The 18,330-nt window shown below is 43.1% G+C and overlaps 1 protein-coding gene and 2 pseudogenes across 1 annotated transcript; 1 reads left to right on the top strand and 2 right to left on the bottom strand.

The window, feature by feature from the left end:
• Positions 1–13,002: 13,002 nt before the first annotated feature.
• Positions 13,003–14,256, bottom strand: LOC147618006 (uncharacterized; annotated as a pseudogene).
• An 828-nt stretch (positions 14,257–15,084) lies between these two features.
• On the bottom strand, positions 15,085–16,326 carry LOC147618005 (uncharacterized; annotated as a pseudogene).
• Positions 16,327–16,385: 59 nt separating this feature from the next.
• Positions 16,386–18,159, top strand: LOC147618004 (uncharacterized). The gene has a single exon (XM_086776257.1). It carries the CDS (start codon positions 16,404–16,406, stop codon positions 17,895–17,897), a length of 1,494 nt encoding a protein of 497 aa, XP_086632383.1. The 5' UTR covers positions 16,386–16,403; the 3' UTR covers positions 17,898–18,159.
• Positions 18,160–18,330: the final 171 nt, after the last annotated feature.

Raw genomic sequence — 18,330 nt, 5'->3', positions numbered from 1 at the left:
AGATCGCCATGTTGCATTTTAGCTAACTTAAGTAGTAAACCCTCTATATCCAAGATAAGTACTCTCCTTTGTTACTCAAGAGTAGGTAGAGGTGGTAGTTGTCTAGGGGTGGTTGATGACTTGGAGGAAGCCCCTTATGAGGTTCAGGATGTGGTTGTTCACACTCTAAAGAAGAATGCCACTCTAAAAGTAACACATTTCCTTGTTTGGGATCTGAAATCAAAACACAACAAAATTAGTCTCGTCTTTTGGCCAAGTGGTTGATCCAAAAATCATCCTCTGTACTCTAGAATGGCAAAGTGGTGGATCTGGGTCTAGAATGGGTGATTTAGAAATCCTCTACATGCTCTCCAATTCTAGAATTGCCAAGTGGTGTTTCTAGAAATCCTCTTCAATTCTAGAATGGACAAGTGGTGGATCACATCGCGGATCTGGGTCTAGAATGGACAAGTGGTGGATTTAGAAATCCTCTGCAATTCTAGAATGGACAAGTGATGGATCTAGAAATCTTCTTCAGTTCTAGAATGGTCAAGTGTTGGATCTAGAAATCCTCCTTTGTGCTCTAGAATGGCCAAGTGGTGGATCTAGAAATCCTCCTCTGTGCTCTAGAATGGCCAAGTGGTGGATCTAGAATTCCTTTTTATACTCTCCAATTCTAGAATGGCTAAGTGGTGGATCTAGAAATCCTCTTTATATTGTCCAATTCTAGAATGGACAAGTGGTAGATCTAGAAATCCTCCCTTTCATGTTACACAATTTTGGAATGGATAGGTGGTGGGATCTAGAAATCCCCCTCTTCATGTCCTACAATTCTAGAATGGACAGGTGGTAGTCTAGAAATCCTCCTACTCATATAACACAATTCTAGAATGGACAGGTGGTGGATCTAGAAAACAACCCAATTTTCTAGCTAAAGAAATCATTTGTGGTCCCTTCATGCTATCAATACTGATTCGTTCTTTTGCCATTATTTCTTTTATCTATTCTCTTCTGTTTTCATTTTCACTTCTTACATTAGCTGATGCCTCCTATTTGTCAAACAAACAAGCTTTTGTATCTTCTCTGCAAGTGGTAGCCTATCTATGTTGATTGTCTTCTATGACCATTTCAAGTTGCGATCTTTCCAAAAATCCTTGGCGCATTTGTATTCATTTTCATTAGATATTCGGGGTTGTTCGTAACGATGAGAGCCAATGACCTCATGCACATCTTCGCTCTCATCAAGCCGCAATAAGTATGGGAGCAACTCTTCCAAATATTTTCGACCATCTTTTCTTCATCAAACTTTATAGGAAATATGCAATTGTTGTCAGGTGAAACACATCCCTTATATGGAGAGTCATCAATAAGAACCGTTCTCTAAGCATCACATTCAAAGCATACAGAGATTTTGGCCAATGGTTTGAACTTTGCCTGAACTGTTGGGTTATCAGGTCTAACTAGTTTATTACTTTCACAAATGTAGCAAGCATCTTGAGCGCAAACTACAAAACAATGCAATATCTCTCCTACTCTGTAACATTATCAATATTAGAAGAACATTACTCTCTGTCGCGCCATTGACCAAATCCCATCATTAAATCTTTCTAATATAATCTTCATAAATTTGATGCATCCCGGTCTTAGGACAATATGTCTTCTTGAATCCATATAAATAGATTCATGTATCGAAGATGGGATGAGTAGCCTATGGCCCTATGGCCATAGGGTCTTTTTTGAGAGTTACTATTATGTAGGGGTGCTGCAACCTCTAAAGGATGCACATCTACGTTAAAGAACGCTTTAGAGGTGAAGCCTATGCCCAAAGCATGCTTCTCAAACATAGCTATGGTGGGATGATGCACCTTGTGTTTGAATGCAAATCTAGGTAGAAAAATGCATAGGGAGAGTACTTCTCTTTGAGAATAGATTGCCTCATAGGAATAATTATGGAAAGTTGAGTGCTTGCTAGGGGATTGTTGGAAGAACTCTTGTGAGGGGACACAAAATTTGTGGAGGCTTTTGCAAAGGTGCAGGGTTTTCTTTTACTTGAAGGTTCCAAATAGGAATAATAACACATCAAATCAACAAAAGGAGAAAAAGAAAGATGCAAATGAGGAAAATGTAGAGAAAGTCTTAGTTGTGGCTGAAACAGGTTATCAATTGCATTGACTGTCACCAACTCCAATTCTTGTGGATCCTACTCCACATGCATTTTTGGATACTATAGTTCAACCTGAGGAAGAAGTGTTGGACAAGCAGATTGAAAAGAACTCTAAGAATGGTCTTGATGGATACATGGGTATTGAAGAGTACTTCAAGTTTGGTGTGTAGTTCATAGCATTGATCCTAGTGGAGCAGTGTGAAATTTCTCTAATGGCGTACAAATGTACACCATTATCAGATAAATATGTTGAGTATTTGGTAAAGCAATTTGTTGGCCATTCCAGACCTAATTCCAATACTGCAAACTTAATGCCATATGATCCAAAAACTCAAGAACCCTTGCAATTAGATGAGGTTCAATTTGAGAAGTTGGATTAGTACCATTATTGGATTCTTGAAAAGGCTCTCCTTTTCAAGAATCCTTCTAGCTACATGTGTATCTCTTCACAGGGTGCATCACCCCTACATATTCCTTCTTAGGAGGTAGCCTATGGCTAGAGGGCCATAGGCCCCCCTCTTAAGCCTTCTTTTGGCTCCTAGGTTCTTCTTAGTAAGTCTTCAGAGGCATCATATGGCCACAAGGCCATAGGGTCCCCCTCTCTGAAATTTGTCTACCTAGATTTGCATCCCTTGACATGGTGCTTCACTGCTCCATAGTTACTCTTGGGAGGTAATTTTTGGCTAGAGGGCTGTAAGGCCCCCCTCTCTACCTTTCTTCTAGCTAGTTTCATTGGCATCCCCTCCCCTTATTCACTCTTTGGAGACACCTTATGGTAAAAGTGACATAGACTTCCTCTTACAAGAAGTCTTCCTCTTGGATCTTCATCTATTACAGGGTGCTTAACACTTGTATAATCACTCTTGAGAGACACCCATATGAACAAGGACCATAGGCTCCTGCTATACCAAGCATTCTTTCCACTAGATTTGCATGTATTCACATGGTGATTCACCTCTCCATAGTCACTCTTTGAGAGGCACCCTATGGCCAAGGACCATTTGAGTTAGTCTTTGGGCTTGACACTATCCTTCCTATCGAGAGTTCCTTGTCCCTACCTTATGAGTTGCAAAGCAATTAGATTGGATAGGACATAAACTCTCTCATAGGGTTTATGAAAGGGTGGTGGTAATGAACCATGCGAATACTCCACCCAACCTCCTATATATAGGCCCTTGGCACCTTCTATATATAGCCCCTATACATGCATGGAGGGCTCCTAGCACTAGGACCCTTGTCCTCACATTACCCCCCCTTGAAGAAATGTTTTCGTCCTCCAAAACAAAGGTAGGGAACTGCTTCTAACACCTGTTGTCTAACCTGGTGTCTAGTGCAAAGCTCATGAGGCATAGGGTACCCCTCTAGAGTGACTATTGAGTGTATGTAGCTAGAACAATGCATGAGAGGGGTAGCCTTTAGGCTTCAAGTAATAGGGTGCCTATGAAGAGTTACTATGGAGTGGTGAAGCACCATGTCAAGAGATACAAATCTAGGTAGACAAATGCTAGAGAGCGGGACATGATGCCTCTCAAGACTTTACTATAAAGAATCTATGAGACTGGCTAGAAAAAAGCTTGAGAGGGGGAGCCTATGGCCCTCTGGCCATAGGGTGCTTGTCAAGAATGAAAATGTAAGGGTGATACACCCTATGAATGGATGCATATACAGCTTGAAGCATGCTGGAAAAGGAGAGCCTATGGCCCTATGGCCATAGGGTTCCTCTAAAGTTATGGATGGGTGATGACCCTACAAAGGGATGCAAGAGTGAATGGCCCTCTGGCCATAGGGTGCTTGTCAAGAAGGAAAATGTACGGGTGATACACCATGTGAATGGATGCACATACAGCTTGAAGCATGCTGGAAAAGGAGAGCCTATGGCCCTATGGCCATAGGATTCCTCTAAAGTTATGACCCTACAAAGGGATGCAAGAGTGAATATGGGGAGGTGATTATGCAAGAGATATTGTGGGGAGGTTATTCACCATGGATAGTGCTTGAAAGGGAGATGCTATGGATGTCTTAGCATAGGATACCTTTCAATAGTACGTAAGAAGAGCCTATGGACCTAGCTAGAAGAATGCTTGAGAGTGGAGCCTATGGCTATTTGGCCATATGGTGCCTCCCAAGAGTTACTATGGATCAAAGAAGCACTAGGTGTAGGTATGCAAGTCTAGGTGGATGAATATTTTGAGAAGAGCTACATATGGCCATGTGGCCATAGGGTGCCTCTCTTAAGACTTACTATGAAGAGGCAATGAACCTAGCTATAAGAATGCTAGAGAGGTGGATCCCATAGCCCTCCAACCATAGGCTTCCTTCCAAAAATAACAATGCAAGGGTGATGCCCCATATAAAGGGAAGCACATTTAACTAGCTAGAATCATTTTGAAAAGGGAGAGCCTATGGCCTTGTGGCCATAGGGTGCCTATAAAGAGTGACTTTAGAGATGTGATTCACCTAGTAAAGGGATGCAAATATAGTGGGAGGAATGGTTTTGAGGGGGAGCATATGGCCCTTGGCCATAGGGTTCCTCTGAAGAGTGACTACAGATAGTCTCTAGATCTAGGTAGTAGAATTATTTAAAGGAGCATCCTATGGCCCTACATCCTATGGCCATAGGTTCCCTCTGAGAGCAACTATGTATGGGTGGTGTGGCCCATGAAGAATGCACATCTAGGTTAAAGAATGCTTTAGAGGTGGATTTATGCCCAAAGCATGCTTCTCAAGCATAGCTATGGAGGGATGATGCACTCTATATTTGAATGCAAATCTAGGTAGAAAAATGCTTATGCAAGGGAGCATATTTCCCTTTGGGAATAGGGTGCCTCATAGGAGTTATTATTTAAAGGTTATTTCCTATAAGGGGATCCTTGGAAAAATTCTTGTGAGGGGATCTTATGGCTCCTTGGCCATAGGGTTCCTCTCATAGAGTGACTATGGAGAGGTGAATCACCATGTTAATAAATAAAAATCTAGTGGGAAGATTGATTGGCCCAAGGTGCTTACTAAATAGGGTGTCTCTCAAGAGTTATAATAAAAATGTGATGCACCATGTAAATAGAAGAAGATCCAAGAGGAAGAATAGTTGTGAAGGGGATTCTATGTCCCTTTTACCCTAAGGTATCTCCAAATAGTGAATATGGGGAGGTGATATACCGTATAAAGAGTGAATATGGGGAGGTGATATACCATATAAAGAGTGAATATGGGGAGGGAATGCCCATGAACCTAGCTATAGTGGGGGACCCTATGGCTCTCTAGCCATAGGGTGCCTCCCAAGAGTTAATTGGAGTGGTGAAGCACCATGTAGATGGATTAAAATATAGGCAATAAAATCCTGGAGATGGGGACCCTATGGCCTTGTGGCCATATGATACCTCTTAAGAATTACTATGAAGAGATTATGAGGCTAGCTAGAAGAATGCTTGAGAGGGGTGGCCTATTGTTGTTTGGCCATAGGGTGCCTCTCATGAAGGACTATGTAGGGGTGATGCACCATGTGAAGGGATGCACATATATCTAGAAGCATGGTTGAAAAGGAGAGCCTATTGACCCGGTGTCCATAGGGCTCCTCTAAATGTATATGTGGGTGATGACCCTACAAAGGGATGGAAGAGTGAGCATGGGGAGGCGATTATGCAAGAGTGATTGTGGGGAGGTGATTCACCATGTAAAGAGAGCTTGAAATGTTGGACTCTATGGATGTCTTTTCATAGGCTACCTCTCAAGAGTGACCAAGAAGAGACTATAGCTAGAAGAACTCTTGAGAGTGGGACCCTATGGCAATGTGGCCATAGGGTGCCTCCCAAGAGTTACTATGAATTGGTTAAGCATCATGTCAAGGTATGCAAGTCTAGGTGGAGGAATGCTTTGAGAAGAGGAACCTATGGCCATAATACCATAGGGTGCCTCTCTTAAGGCTTACCATGAAGAGGCAATGGACCTAGCTAGAGAATGATAGAGAGGGCCCTCCAACCATAGAGTTCCTCTCAAAAATTACTATGTAGGGTTGATGGCCCATATAAAGGGATGCACAACTAGCTAGCTAGAATCATTTTCAAAAGGTAGATCATATGGCCTTGTGGCCATAGGGTGCTTATAGAGAGTGACAATGGAGAAGTGAGGCTCCTAGTAAAGGGATGTAAATGTAGTTGGAAGAATGGATTTTAGGGGGAGCATATGGCCCTTTGGCCGTAGCGTACCTCTACAAAGAGCCTTTAGATCTAGTTAGGAAAATTCTTGAGACGAGTAGCCTATGGCCCTATGGCCATAGGGTCTTTTTGAGAGTTACTATTATGTAGGGGTGCTACAACCTCTAAAGGATGCACATATACTTTAAAGAACGCTTTAGAGGTGGAGCCTATGCCCAAAGCATGCTTCTCAAAAATAGCTATGGTGGGATGATGCACCCTGTGTTTGAATGCAAATCTAGGTAGAAAAATGCATAGGGAGAGTACTTCTCTTTGAGAATAGATTGCCTCATAGGAATGATTATGGAAAGTTGAGTGCTTGCTAGGGGATTGTTGGAAGAACTCTTGTGAGGGGATCTTATGGCTCCTTGGCCATAGGGTGCCTCTCAAAGAGTGACTATGGAGAGGTGAATCACCATGTGAATACATGCAAATCTAGTGGAAAGAATGCTTGGTATAGCAGGAGCCTATGGTCCTTATTTCATAGGGGTGTCTCTCAAGAGTGATTATACAAGTGTCAAGCACCATGTAAATAGATGAAGATCCAAGAGGAAGACTTCTTGTAAGAGGACGTCTATGTCACTTTTACCATAAGGTGTCTCCAAAGAGTGAATAAGGGGAGATGATACACCATGTAAAGAGTGAATATGGAGAGGGGATGCCAATGAAACAGCTAGAAGAAAGGTAGAGAGGGCCTTACAGCCCTCTAGCCAAGAATTGTCGAGTGGTGAAGCACCATGTCAAGGGATGCAAATCTAGGTAGACAAATTTTAGAGAGGGGGACCTATGGCCTTGTGGCCATATGATGCCTCTGAAGACTTACTAAGAAGAACCTAGGAGCCAAGCTAGAAGAAGGCTTGAGAGGGGAGCCTATGGCCCTCTAGCCATAGGCTACCTCCTAAAGAAGGAATATGTAGGGGTGATGCACCCTGTGAAGAGATGCACATATAGCTAGAAGGATTTTTTAAAAGGAGAGCCTATGGCCCTATGGCCATAGGGTTCCTCTAAAGTTATGGATGGTTGATGACCCTAAAAAAGGATGAAAGAGTGATTATGGGGAGGTGATTCACCACATAAAGAATTCTTGAAAGGGGGATGCTATGAGATGTCTTAGCATAGGCTACCTCTCAAGAGTGACAAAAAAGAGTCTATGCTAGATAGAATAATGCTTGGGAGTGGGAGCCTATGGCTATGTGGCCATTGCCTGCTTCCAAAGAGTTCCTATAGATTTTTGAAGCAACATGTCAAGGTATGCAAGTCTAGCTCGAAGAATGCTTTGGGAAGAGGAACCTATGGCCATGTGGCCATAGGGTGCCTCTTAAGGTTTAACATGAAGAGCCTAGTTGGCCTTTGCCAGAAGCATGCTTCTCAAGCATAGTTATGCCGAAAGGAAGAGCATATGAATATACCTAGAAAAGTGCTTGAGAGGGAGGGCCTATAAACCTTTGGATGCTTCAGAAGGGCAACCTATAGGATGCCTCTCAAGAGTATCTACATAGGGTTTGGGCGGGAAATTTGAAATTTGAATTTCCCCCCAAATTTGAATTTGAAAGTTAAACAAGATATTTGAATTCGAATCTAGGCGAAAAATTCAAAATTCAATCTTGGTTAGTTATCTTTTCATTTTCTAAAATTTTTCAATTTTCTAAATTCAAACTTGTAGTGGGAGGATTCCTACACAAATTCAAAATTCAAGCTTGAATTTTAGAGGGATTTTTGAGCAATCAAGGAGATTTTCAATTCTTCCAAGAGGATTATTACAAAAAAGTACAAGGTACTATTCATTGTTTATGTTTCCATTTCTTGGTAATGATCCTTTTTGAATTACTCCATTAATATGAGATTAGTGTATGGATTAGTGCATTAATAAGAATGCTAATTATTATGTAGGTAATTAGTGCATTTAAATGAATATTTCTTTGTATTAGTGCATTAATGTGAAGGTTAAGTGGTGTGTAGTTAGATTGATTAGCAATCAATGACTTCATTAGTAAACAGACACATCAACAAAAGGGAAACACTAACCTTGAAGTGCGACGGGAGATTAGTGGTTTGAGGATGATGATGAGAGTACACGCCAAGAAGACAAATTTGCATGAATGACACTGATGTGTGTGTGTGTGTGTGTATGTGTGAGTTTATGTGTGTGTTTGTATGTGTGGGTGCGCAAGGAGGAGAGAGGGAGAGAGGCAAGAAAGGTGTGTGTGTGCACAGTTGGAGAAAGGGATGAAGAGGGCGGCAGGGAAGCAAAGAGAATGGGATAGAGGCGGCTCAAATCGACAAGATTAGGACGCGAGGGAGAAAAGGGGGCCCGATTGACGGTGGCGTCAATGGGCGCACGACAGAACATGGAAAGGGAGCACGACAACGGTAAGGACAAAGGCGGCTCAAATCGACAAGATCAGGTCACCGAGGACGTACACACATCTCACGTGATATGTAATCTTTGCAACTGTACCTAGGTCGCGAGGACATCACATCTGGTGCCTAGGGAGGTGTATGTATTGCTATTGGGGAGACCTTGTGCTTTGTGATTAAGGACAAAGGCATCATAGTGCCCTAGAGAAAAGAGTGGATGATTATGTGCATAGGAGAGGACAAGGTTGGATTTCTTAATGTATATGCTCCTAATGTGCCGGTAAGGTGGCCAAATTAACATTTGGATGCTGATTGGAGACTCCTTACCCACATCTGAGTGTTGGTGCATGGGACAAGACTTCAACGTGCTACAGGATAGGCGAGGTGGTAGCTTAGCCACCATTTAGGGTGCTAAGCCAGCAACTTGGGAGGATTTTAGATGCTTGGCATGTGGAAGGATTTAGCGAGACCTTTCGGAGTTTCTCCTTCTCATGTTTGGACAAGATGGTGGGGGATGCTAATCTCTCTCACATTGATTGTTGGTATGTAGATGGGTGGGCATGCAATTGGGGTGGGGGATGCTAATCTCTCTCACATTGATTGTTGGTATGTAGATGGGTGGGCATGCAATTGGGGTGGGAGACTATTGGGATCCTAGCAAGGGGTCAATCTTGGTAAACCACCAACATGAAGAAGATTAATTTAAAGTTTTTCCCTGTGTAATATCCTTGATCTTGAAGCAATGTTTTGTACAGGTTCATGGAAGTGAGATTTGGCACGTTTTGTGTTCAAATCTCACCTCTCGTCGGATAGATCATTGTGGTCTCTTGGGATTGTTCCTACGACGTTAAAAGCCTCTCTCTCTCTCTCTCTCTCTCTCTCTCTCTCTCTCTACAATATTGTAGAGCTTACGTAAATCAGGGAGAGAGTCTCTCCCTCATCCCCACCGCCTCTCTTTTTGGGTTTCGGTGATCCATCATATCCCTGGTAGATCATCTTAATTCTCCAAATCGACATGTGTTGGAATCCCACTACGTACTATATGTTGCTACCTCTTAAAAACCACCACAATAGGTAACTGAGAGATAGACATGGATCCGACAGTAGGCTCCAGGTATAGAATTGTGCGCAAGATCGGAAGCGGAGCGTTTGGTGAGATTTATCTCGGTAAGCTGTGTGCGTGTGTGCGTGCATGCGTGTGTGTGTGCCCCTCCACTTTCTCTCTCTCTCTTTCTGATTCCGCAAAGCTAATTTTTGTTAGGGTTTGGCAGTCCGATCATGTATATACATTCACAATGTGGTCCGATGTCCCTGGGCCCCCACAGCAACTTCCCCCCTTTAGATGTATATACATATCATGTAATATGGGGGGCAGCTAGACCCTCATGCCAAGTAGTGCCTGCCTCTAATTAACTCGTATTATCCATTAATCTTTAACTTTAAAACTTCAATGTGGTCCGATGTCCCTGGGCCCCCACAGCAACTTCCCCCCTTTTAGATGTATATACATATCATGTAATATGGGGGGAAGCTAGACCCTCATGCCAAGTAGTGCCTGCCTCCAATTAATTTTATCAAGTACTCCACATTGGGATAGGAACTTCTCCACCTTTTTCCATACATGATGTACTACTTTGCAATCCCACAAACAATGCCTTAATGATTCCTTCCCACTTTTGCACCAAGGGCACATGGGATTACCTTCCCCCCATCTGGCAGTAAGCTCCTTGATAGGTAGTTTGTGGTGCAATATCCTCCACAGCAATAAATTGAGTCTTCCAGACACTGAAGCTTTCCATAACTTTTTGTTCAATTTGCAATAATACAATGTCACCCTGCAATCTGCCCTCTTCCACTTTTCTACCATCCTAGACAGCCATTTCACTTCCACCCTCTTGATCTTGACTTTGTGACCAATCAACTTTCCGTTGATCTGCCACTCCTTCAGAGAAGGCTCAAAAGAAATAAAGGGAGTAGAGGGCCAATCAACTTTCCATTGATCTGCCACTCCTTCAAAGAAGGCTCAGAAGAAATAAAGGGAGTAGAGGGCCAATAGCTTTTCTAGTAAATTAAGAAATAATCAACATAAAAACTTCCCTAATCAACTACAGAGTTGTGCTGTCTAGAGTCGTGATATCCTGAAGGTGGCAGAAACTTGTTTTGGCAATAACTTCTTCATCCCAACTTCGAATTGGGTCATCCAAGTACTCAAAAGAACCAGAATAGGTCTAGTAGAACTGCAAAATTATGCTCCAAATAGCCGTAAATGTGACTTTTATAAAAGCGACTTAATTTTTACTTTTTTAGGCTTAGACAAATTGTATCACTTAAAATAAGTCCTTTCATGCATTCAAATCCACCAAAAATCATAATTAACATATTAGAGCTCAATAGTGCCCAATGAAAACCTTTCCTGACTATCTAACCCTTAAGGTTGTAGCACATACATAAAAATAATTAATTAATTCCATTATGCTTACTTGACAAGATCCCGTTTCTTAAAAATTTTGTATCGTTGTCAATTATGAACAAATTGCGTTTGTGCAGTGTTCTATTTTAATGTTCTTTCAGTTTTTTATAATTGTAATATTTAATTCTAGTTTAATTTGAATTACGTGCTTTTGTCTATCATATATTTCTGCGCTCACAAGGTAATCAACTATTGATATATGTGTGTCAAGATGAGAGCCCGGACTAATTGGTTTCTATGTATTGAAAGCAAACCACTTGTATACCTTCTTTTAATTTCTTGTGCAGGCATACAGATTACTCACAGATTCACCACCAACTGTGCCACTATCAAGAACTTGTATCTAAACCCCATCTACCTCACTCTACCTCACCAACCATAAACCCATCCATTACTTTTAGCTTAACCTCTTCATCCCCGCAACGTGCTTTTGGTTCATGGTATTTCAATATTTTTTCCCTCATTGAATTAAATCATTTGTTTTATGAAATTTTAGCTGTAAAAAGTCTTGTTACCTAATAATCATACAGAAAAAGATGATTTAATATAGGTGCAGGTAACTTGGGTGACATTGTCCATGGACAAGATGCCTGTACATGCATTCATGTTCTTTACAGTTAGAGGCTACTTGTACATGCATTCATGTATGGTTTTTTCTTTTTTTGGCTTTATAGTGAGAGGCTATAGGTCTGTGCGTGCATGCATCCATTGACAAGATGCCTGTACATCCATTCATGTTCTTTACTGTGAGAGGCCACCTGTATATGCATTCATGTACTTTACTGTGAAAGGCTACTTGTGCAGGCATTCATGTATGGTTTTTTTTTGTTGGCTACTGGCGTGTCCATGCATTCATGTACTTTATTTTTGTTGGCTACGTCTCCATGCATTGATGTATGGTTTCTTTACTTGCAGGGCAAGATGTGTTGGTGTCCTCCATATGTGCATTTTGAGAGGAAGACCATGTTTTGCATGAACAAAGCCCAAGCACATGAAGTATATGACCTTACCGACTCTGGAGTGGATGCATGAATATTGACGAAGGCAGACTTTAGAGACAGTGACTGGTTAAAATGATCAAGAAGGTGCCAAAGAGGGGCAACAAAGCCATGTTTTGCATGAACAAAGCCCAAGCACTCGAAGTATATGACCTTACCGACTCTGGAGTGGATGCATGAATATTGACTGAGGCAGACTTTAGAGACAGTGACTGGTTAAAATGATTTAAGAAGGTGCCAAAGAGGGGCAACAAAGTGAAATTCAGAGATGGTGGCTCCATGATTCCAACCTCTTGCAGATCTGCTCTTGCTGCATGTGAATCCTTTGCACCATTGATGTGGTCCCACAACAAACTTTCGACGTTTTTGAGATATGCATTGGGTCCAAGAGATGGTTGATGCAAAGACTTGTCCAATAAGGTAGTTGAAATAGAATAGAATACCTCTTCATCCCATTGGGGAGCCCTTCATCAAGCGTCTTCATGGCTTGCCAATGTCTCTCGCGACCATATGTGGAGGTCGACGCCCGATGAATCCTCCACGCAATTCATGTGGCTTTGAGAGATGACATTTATGGCCCTGGAATATCATCTTTTTAAGTGCATGTGACCTCCGTGCATCCAGTCTTGGCCCACAAACTAGACATGCATGGTAGCCACTAGTGACAAATCCTGAATCCTCCCCATAGCTACAAAAGTCATGCATAGTCCACATAAGTATGCGTCTAATACGTGCCTGCTTTTGTCTTCCACCTTGATGTCGGACCACAACTCCTTTAGCTCATCTATAAGAGATTATAGATACACATCTAGGCGATTGTTTGCAGATACACATCCATATTCTTTACCTTGTAACGACCAACACTAGCAAGCTGAATATCAAATGCCCCTTCTTTGTCGTCAACCATGGTGGAATGTTGTAGTTCACAACAACTACGGGCCACACACTATATGTTGCGCTGACCAAACGGATTAACTCCATCCATTGCCAAACCAAGCCGCAAATACCGACGAGGGCTCTTTTGCAAAATCTAGCCAAGTCTCTTTGATGTGTTTCCATGCCATGCAAACTGCAGGAATGCGTTGCACACCATCCGTGGAGCGGTTTTGGGAGTGTCAAGACATAAGGCTTGCAATTGATTTGCACCTGAACATGTGTTGAATGTGCGGTATTAGTGGAAAATGCCTCAAGACCTTCTCCGGCATAGTTTCCCCTCAAAGATCTTTACGATATCTGTCTCAGCACCACACTTTGGATATTTTTCCAAGTCCTTGTACTCCCTTTGAAAGAGGACACAGTCGTTGGGGCAAGCATGTGTGGAATTATAGTCTACGCCCAACTTTCGGAGTATCTTTCTTGCGTCATCTCTGGAGCTCGGCATTGTATTCTGAGACAGCAATATGTGATTCTTCAAAAGCCTACACGTCACACCATGTTGAACATCGAGCAAGCATTGTAAAGATGCAATAGTCGTTTGTTTAAAACATGCACACACATTACCTGAATAGCTCTGTGACGCTTTTATCACTCCAACCAAATGACCCTTGAAGGTTTAGCAACGTAAGAACTGTCTTCAGACAGGAAATCCTCGAGCCTTCATATAAGGGTGTACGAGCCTCTTGCTTCATACCCTCGGCCACCAAACAGGATCACTTGCCTCAAAAATTACCTCGAGCATGTCATCCATCTCTTGTTCGAGCATCTCCACGTGTGGATATTTATTGGCATTCACATCAAGAGCCATAGGCATAGCATTTTGCAAACCTTTAGTGCCCGCCACTTGGTTGGACCGCATGCAAACCCACCTAACTGGTTGCAGGACTCTTGTCACTTCCCTAGTGTTGGAGTCCTGTGAGAAGCATAGCCCACATATAAATTTAAAGATACACACAGGCTTTAGACATCCACGTACTATGATCAATTTACCGATGAAATATGTTGTGCAACCACTTGATCAATAATGGTGGGATCAAACTGGCCGTATTCCTCCACATGCTGCATCATTACACGACGTTGTCGTAGCACTGCCCATTTGCACTGGTTGCAAGGACATAACGCTGGGTCCAGCTCTAAGGTGCACACATGTATTCCCGACATGAGGCCTTCCCGTCATCTCATATCCCCGGGAATCCATATAAAGTACCGACATGAGGCCTTCCCGTCATCTCATATCCCCGGGAATCCATATAAAGTATCCAGTGATGAGGCGGATTCTAACCTCCAGTGCCCGTATCCAGTTTCGGCTTCTCTCATCCTCGGCCCACCACACCTATGCTTCACCACAGGGGGGTGGCTTCCGGACATCACCACAGGCATGCTTCAACGTGCTACAGGATAGGCGGGGTGGTAGCTTAGCCATTTAGGGTGCTAAGCCAGCAACTTGGGAGATACTATGCTTTGCCTTAAGGATTTTAGATGCTTGGCATGTGGAAGGATTTAGCGAGACCTTTCGGAGTTTCTCCTTCTCATGTTTGGACAAGAGGGTGGGGGATGCTAATCTCTCTCACATTGATTGTTGGTATGTAGATGGGTGGGCATGCAATTGGGGTGGGAGACTATTGGGATCCTAGCAAGGGGTCAATCTTGGTAAACCACCAACATGAAGAAGATTAATTTAAAGTTTTTCCCTGTGTAATATCCTTGATCTTGAAGCAATGTTTTGTACAGGTTCATGGAAGTGAGATTTGGCACGTTTTGTGTTCAAATCTCACCTCTCGTCGGATAGATCATTGTGGTCTCTTGGGATTGTTCCTACGACGTTAAAAGCCTCTCTCTCTCTCTCTCTCTCTCTCTCTCTACATAAGTATGCCTCTAATACGTGCCTGCTTTTGTCTTCCACCTTGATGTCGGACCACAGTCCTTTAGCTCATCTATTCGATTATAGATACACATCTATAAGCGATTGTAGATACACATCCATATTCTTTACCTTGTAACGACCTTGTAACGACCAAGCACTAGCAAGCTGAATATCAAATGCCCCTTCTTTGTCGTCAACCATGGTGGAATGTTGTAGTTCACAAACAACTACGGGGGGCCACACACTATATGTTGTCAAGTGCTGACCAAACGGATTAACTCCATCCATTGCTAAAGCAAGCCGCAAATACCGAGGGCTCTTTTGCAAAATCTAGCCAAGTCTCTTTGATGTGTTTCTATGCCATGCAAACTGCAAGAATGCGTTGCACACCATCCGTGGAGTGGTTTTGGGAGTGCCAAGACATAAGGCTTGCAATTGATTTGCACCTGAACATGTGTTGAATGCGTGGTATTAGTGGAAAATGCCTCAAGACCTTCTCCGGCATAGTTTCCCCTCAAAGATCTTTACAATATCTGTAAGCACCACACTTTGGACATTTTTCCAAGTCCTTGTACTCCCTTTGAAAGAGGACACAGTCGTTGGGGCAAGCATGTGTGGAATTATAGTCTACGCCCAACTTTCGGAGTATCTTTCTTGCATCATCTCTGGAGCTCGGCATTGTATTCTGAGACGGCAATATGTGATTCTTCAAAAGCCTACATGTCACACCACGTTGAACATCGAGCAAGCATTGTAAAGATGCAACAGCCGTTTGTTTAAAACATGCACACACATTACCTGAATAGCTATGTGACGCTTTTATCACTCCAACCAAATGACCCTTGAAGATTTAGCAACGTAAAAACTGTCTTCAGGATGGGAAATCCTCGAGCCTTCATATAAGGGTGTACGAGCCTCTTGCTTCATACCCTCGGCCACAGGATCACTTGCCTCAAAAACTGCCTGGAGCATGTCATCCATCTCTTGTTCGAGCATCTCCACGTGTGGATATTTATTGGCATTCACATCAGGAGCCATAGGCATAGCATTTTGCAAACCTTTAGTGCCCGCCACTTGCTTGGACCGCATGCAAACCCGCCTAACTGGTTGCAGGACTCTTGTCGCTTCCCCAATGTTGGAGTCCTGTGAGAAGCATAGCCCACATATAAATTTAAAGATACACACAGTCTTTAGACATCCACGTACTACGATCAATTTACCGATGAAATATATTGTGCAACCACTTGATCAATAATGGTGGGATCAAACTGGCCGTATTCCTCCACATGCTGCATCATTACACGACGTCATCGTAGCACTGCCCATTTGCACTGATTGCAAGGACATAACACTGGGTCCAGCTCTAAGGTGCACACATATATGCCCTACATGAGGCCTTCCCGTCATCTCATATCCCCTCGAATCCATATAAAGTACAGGGAATATGAGGCGGATTCTAACCTCCAGTGCCCGTATCCAGTTTCGGCTTCTCTCATCCTCGGCCCGCCACACCTATGCTTCACCACAGGGGGGTGGCTTCCGGGATGCGCCCCACATCACCACAGGCATGCTTCACCACAGGGATGCCTTCTCTCTCCGTCGACTTCTCACATCTTCCTCTACCCCATCCTCCTCCGCAGGCCTTCCTCTCTCATCTTCCCCTTCCAGGTTGAAGTTCTGGTGTTCAGTTCTGGGCCTTGTTTTCACGGTGGTGGTTGCGAATGAGGGTTACTGTGTATATCTGGCATGCCGGGGAGATGCCCCAAGCATGATTCATGGGGAAGACTGTGTGTGGATCCCTTCTACGAATATGGATACTAAAGCTCTGCTGGACAAAGACCCAGGTGGACGTTTCTATATGATGGTTGGATGTCCTGGAATCGGTAAGACTAGACAGTTATGTGATGCTGCAAGGGATAGGGGAGCAGCAATTTATCTTGACGGGGCTGCACACAAGTCTTTCAAAGCCATACAGGCGACTATCAATGAAAGGTACAAAAGTCTTCGTCTCAGTTTCATGTCATGGATGCGTCCTGAGTCAGGACTGGAAATCGTTGGCGAATTGGCTTTCTGGGTCAAACTATTTAGACGAAAGCAGCTGGTCTTCATAATTGACCATATTGATAAGCTGGCTGAAGCAGATGTTTTACAGCTAGTTTCATGGGCGAAGAGGCAAGCTGATGGTAAGCGCGTCACGGTAATCTTGGTGGGGTCTGAGCAGAGTACCAGGCTAATTTCCAACTCTGATACCAGAACCAGAGGTCGACTTGTGATGTGTTATCCTCCAAGCGCTCAGGAGGTAAGGGAGGCTCTGAGAAAGTTCATGAGTACCCACCCAGATAAGTATAACCTGGATGTTGAGGAGTGTCTCTACCTCCGAGGGACATGCCCAACTGAGTATGGGCATGACGACCTCCTCGCCACAGAAGAGTATTTAATGGAGCAGTTCACAGAAAAGCATGCCAGATTTGAGAGGCAACGCAGGGATTTCCGTGATGTAGGTTTTTGGTTCACGCTTTTAGTGGCAGGGTCTAATGGCGTGTCATTGGTGGAAGACAGGTCATTGGTGGCTCTCCAGAAGTACTATGTCCCTGACCTAGACATGGTACTGTCTGAACCCTGCATTCTGTATTATAAGCAAAAGGTGTACTTTATCTCCGGCCGCAGCCGGGAAATGCATGCCGATTTGGTGCTTCAGGCCTATGGAAAGGAGGTCCTGGAAATCTCTGCAGAAGTCGCAAGGCTCTCTGCAGGAGTCGCAAGGCTGTGGTTTTGGCAACGTTCAGATATGTCACAGAAACTGGTGACAGAAAAACAAAAGCTGGTGACGGCAAAGGAGAGGATTGCGAAAATTCAAGAGTGCATGTCTAATAAGTCATATGAGGCTTATGGCCCTTCATATCAGACAGAAGGACCAGTTAAGGCTGAGCCGGTGTGAGTGGTGTATGTGAGACACCAGCAGAGGAGAAAGGGAACAAGAGTGCATGAAGTGGAAGAGCACATATAGTTCAATGTGTGATGCATGTAAGTTTGCCCTGGCACATGTTTTTTTTTGGGATAGATATCTCAGTGTCTCCTTGGGTTGCACATGTTTTTTTTTTTTGGGATAGATATTTCAATGAGATATCCTTGGGACAATCAAGCTTGACATCTTTCTTGGATGTTTGGTATAATGTTAAACGTGGTGCGATTTGATGGCTTCACTTGTTATAGGCTTATTTAATCATTCATATGTATGACTTGGCTTTCATTTTGGGATGTTGGCAGTGTTTTCTACATCATCATGATTGATTTCAACTTTTGGAATGTTTAAAATGATAAAAAGTAAGTTCATCTTTGGTATTTCAGCGTTTGGAACGTTTAGAATGATA

The sequence above is a fragment of the Cibotium barometz genome, chromosome 36, assembly GCF_041138505.1.
Source record: "Cibotium barometz isolate CiBa-2024 chromosome 36, ASM4113850v1, whole genome shotgun sequence".
In the NCBI taxonomy this organism is placed as follows: Eukaryota; Viridiplantae; Streptophyta; class Polypodiopsida; order Cyatheales; family Cibotiaceae; genus Cibotium; species Cibotium barometz.
Note: the sequence above shows the minus strand (reverse complement) of the source record. Positions and strands in the feature narration are given on the sequence as shown.

Excerpts from the sequence above, each read along its gene's own strand:
- LOC147618004 (XM_086776257.1), top strand. The coding sequence starts at position 16,404 with ATGAGGCGGATTCTAACCTCCAGTGCCCGTATCCAGTTTCGGCTTCTC.